Genomic DNA, 2204 nt, shown 5'->3' with positions numbered 1-2204 from the left:
CCTCTCCTATTCCTTCCCAAATGGTTCAACCCAGGAAAGCATTCTCCCATTTGCCCCTTAGATGTGCCAACAGTACTTTAAAGTTGAGGCGTCACTAACGACCCGATCCCTGGATCCTCCCTAACCTTAGTACAGTCAACAGTAGCTGCAAAGCTTACCGAGCTCTATGAGAGAACAGAGAAATAAATACAGAAATGTTGAGAGGCCAAAATGAAGCGTACTCTCAGGGCCTGACCGTCCACATCTTGTGTGAGAGGCATCTGTCCCTGGCCCCACAGAGCTCAGACCACTCCTCAGGCCCCTCACCTGGGTGCCAGCTTTCCAGCTCCCAAAGTCCTCTTCCTTCTCCCCACCCCTCCTCTAGGAGCCAGCCTCCTATCAGTTCAATTCAAACCAGCAGATGCCTGTGGAGGACCTGCTCTGAGTGGTACACAGTGCTGGGCACGGGTGGGGCAAGAGAAGTCACGGTGACCTCCACGGACATAAAATAGGATTTCATCTTCACAGCTGAAATTCCTTCAGATTCAAAGCAAAGCTGACACCTTCAGAGATGCTCAGAGGTCTGATGTCTTCCTGTGGTTTATTGGATATATAAACAGAACACAGATACAGGAACAAAGATGCTGCAAGAACAGCTGGGGGCCATCCTGGCACAGGGCCCCAACCCCAATCCTAGGTGTACCAGGGCAGCCACACATCTCCAGACATACAGGGCAGTGCTGGCGTCTGAACAACCTCATGTTCATGCCCTTTGGACCCAGCAGCACAAAGTGGTATGTAGGGTCAGAGGGCTACAGGGTGGGGTGTGGAGGGGGCCCTAGGCTGGCTCTAGGAAGGACACACTGGTTCAGAGACAAGCCTCTGAGAAATGCTCAGAGGCGGCTGCACACACACAGGGCCTGCATTTTCCACTGACTATTGCTCTCCTGCTGGACAGTCCCATAAAGTAGAAAGCTGGGAACTGGCTGAGCCACAAAACTCACACTCGGGCCCCTCCAGAGACCAACTCTGCTATGTTCTTGGAGAAGAGGCACATTGTAAAGCCAGGGTCTGCCCCTGCAAGCTGAAGGTATCATTAAACACCCTGGGGCCCTCAGAGGGGTGGGCTGTCCACCCACATGGGGATGAGTCAGACTGTCACTGAGGAGGGTCCAGCACAACTCATCCACCACACCTCACCAGAGTCAGCCCACCTGCCAGGGAGGCCTGTTTTGAGGGATGGGAGTAGGTGGGTATGGAGCAGCCGTGGCCCTGCTCTTCTAAATCCTTTCCTGAATTGCAAGGTCAATAACAGAATACCAGGGCATCCCTCTAGGGGCTACAGGGGGCTTGAAGCTCACTGAGTCTACTCCCCAGTCTCCGGACCTGACCTCACAGACATTGGTGAGAGCACGTCGCCTGGGAACCCACCCTCTTTGCTCCTGGGAAGTCCTCCTGGGCAGCGATACACAGACCTGGATGTTTCAATTTAAGCCCCCTTTGCTTTTACTGAGTCTGTGGTTCTTCCGTGGTCAAAAGGGCCGAGAAAGAGAATGGGCCACCACATCTGGCCCCTCCACTGGGTCTTGGGTCCAGCCCTGGTCCCGGCTTCTCAGGAAAACTCTTACCCCCTCTACCAAAGCACTGCAGCCAGAGTCACAGATGTGCAGGGGCTGATGCCCCCGACCGAGGGCCCTTCCCAGACCTCAAGCCAGGGACAGAGCTGAGTTCCCTGAGCCCCAAGCTGTGGCACTGTCCCATATGTGGAGGAGGGGGAGCCCAGAGAGGGAGCCAGGATGGGCAGGTGTGGCCCGTTCCAGTCACTCTCTGTGTCTCTGCCCGCCATTCCATGCTCAGCATGTACCAGCTCTCCACACCTTTAGTGCCCCCCGTCCACCCTACACTGGGTCAGCTGGAAGCAAAAAGTGGTCCAGCCCGCCCCAGCCCCCAGGCCTCAGGACCACTGGCAGGCACAGTCAGTGGGCTCCTGCACTATGTAGGGCACCCAGGTGGCGTTGGTGGCACAGAAGAGCTGCACAGAACGCCGCTGCAGGCCCACCTCGCGGCAGCACTTGCAGAAGCGGGCGAAGGTGTTGATGTTGTAGTTGTAGATGCTGGCGGACGGACACCTCCCATCGCAGGACACTAGGTTCACCTGGAGACGGGCAGGCCAGTGAGGCAGCCTGTGTGGCTTCCATCCCCCAAAGCCCCCCCATCCCCATCTT

General features: G+C 56.4%; 1 protein-coding gene across 1 annotated transcript in view; it reads right to left on the bottom strand.

The window, feature by feature from the left end:
- Positions 1 to 1933: 1933 nt before the first annotated feature.
- Positions 1934 to 2204, bottom strand: part of OTOG (otogelin) — a 93270-nt gene continuing 92999 nt past the window's right edge. Inside the window, exon 57 of the mRNA XM_007458796.1 lies at positions 1934 to 2134. Coding sequence (XP_007458858.1) covers positions 1934 to 2134 — 201 coding nt within the window. The remainder of the gene's footprint in view (positions 2135 to 2204) is intronic.

The sequence above is a fragment of the Lipotes vexillifer genome, unplaced genomic scaffold, assembly GCF_000442215.2.
Source record: "Lipotes vexillifer unplaced genomic scaffold, Lipotes_vexillifer_v1.1 scaffold892, whole genome shotgun sequence".
Taxonomy (NCBI): domain Eukaryota; kingdom Metazoa; phylum Chordata; class Mammalia; order Artiodactyla; family Lipotidae; genus Lipotes; species Lipotes vexillifer.
This window is presented reverse-complemented; position numbering and strand designations above follow the sequence as displayed.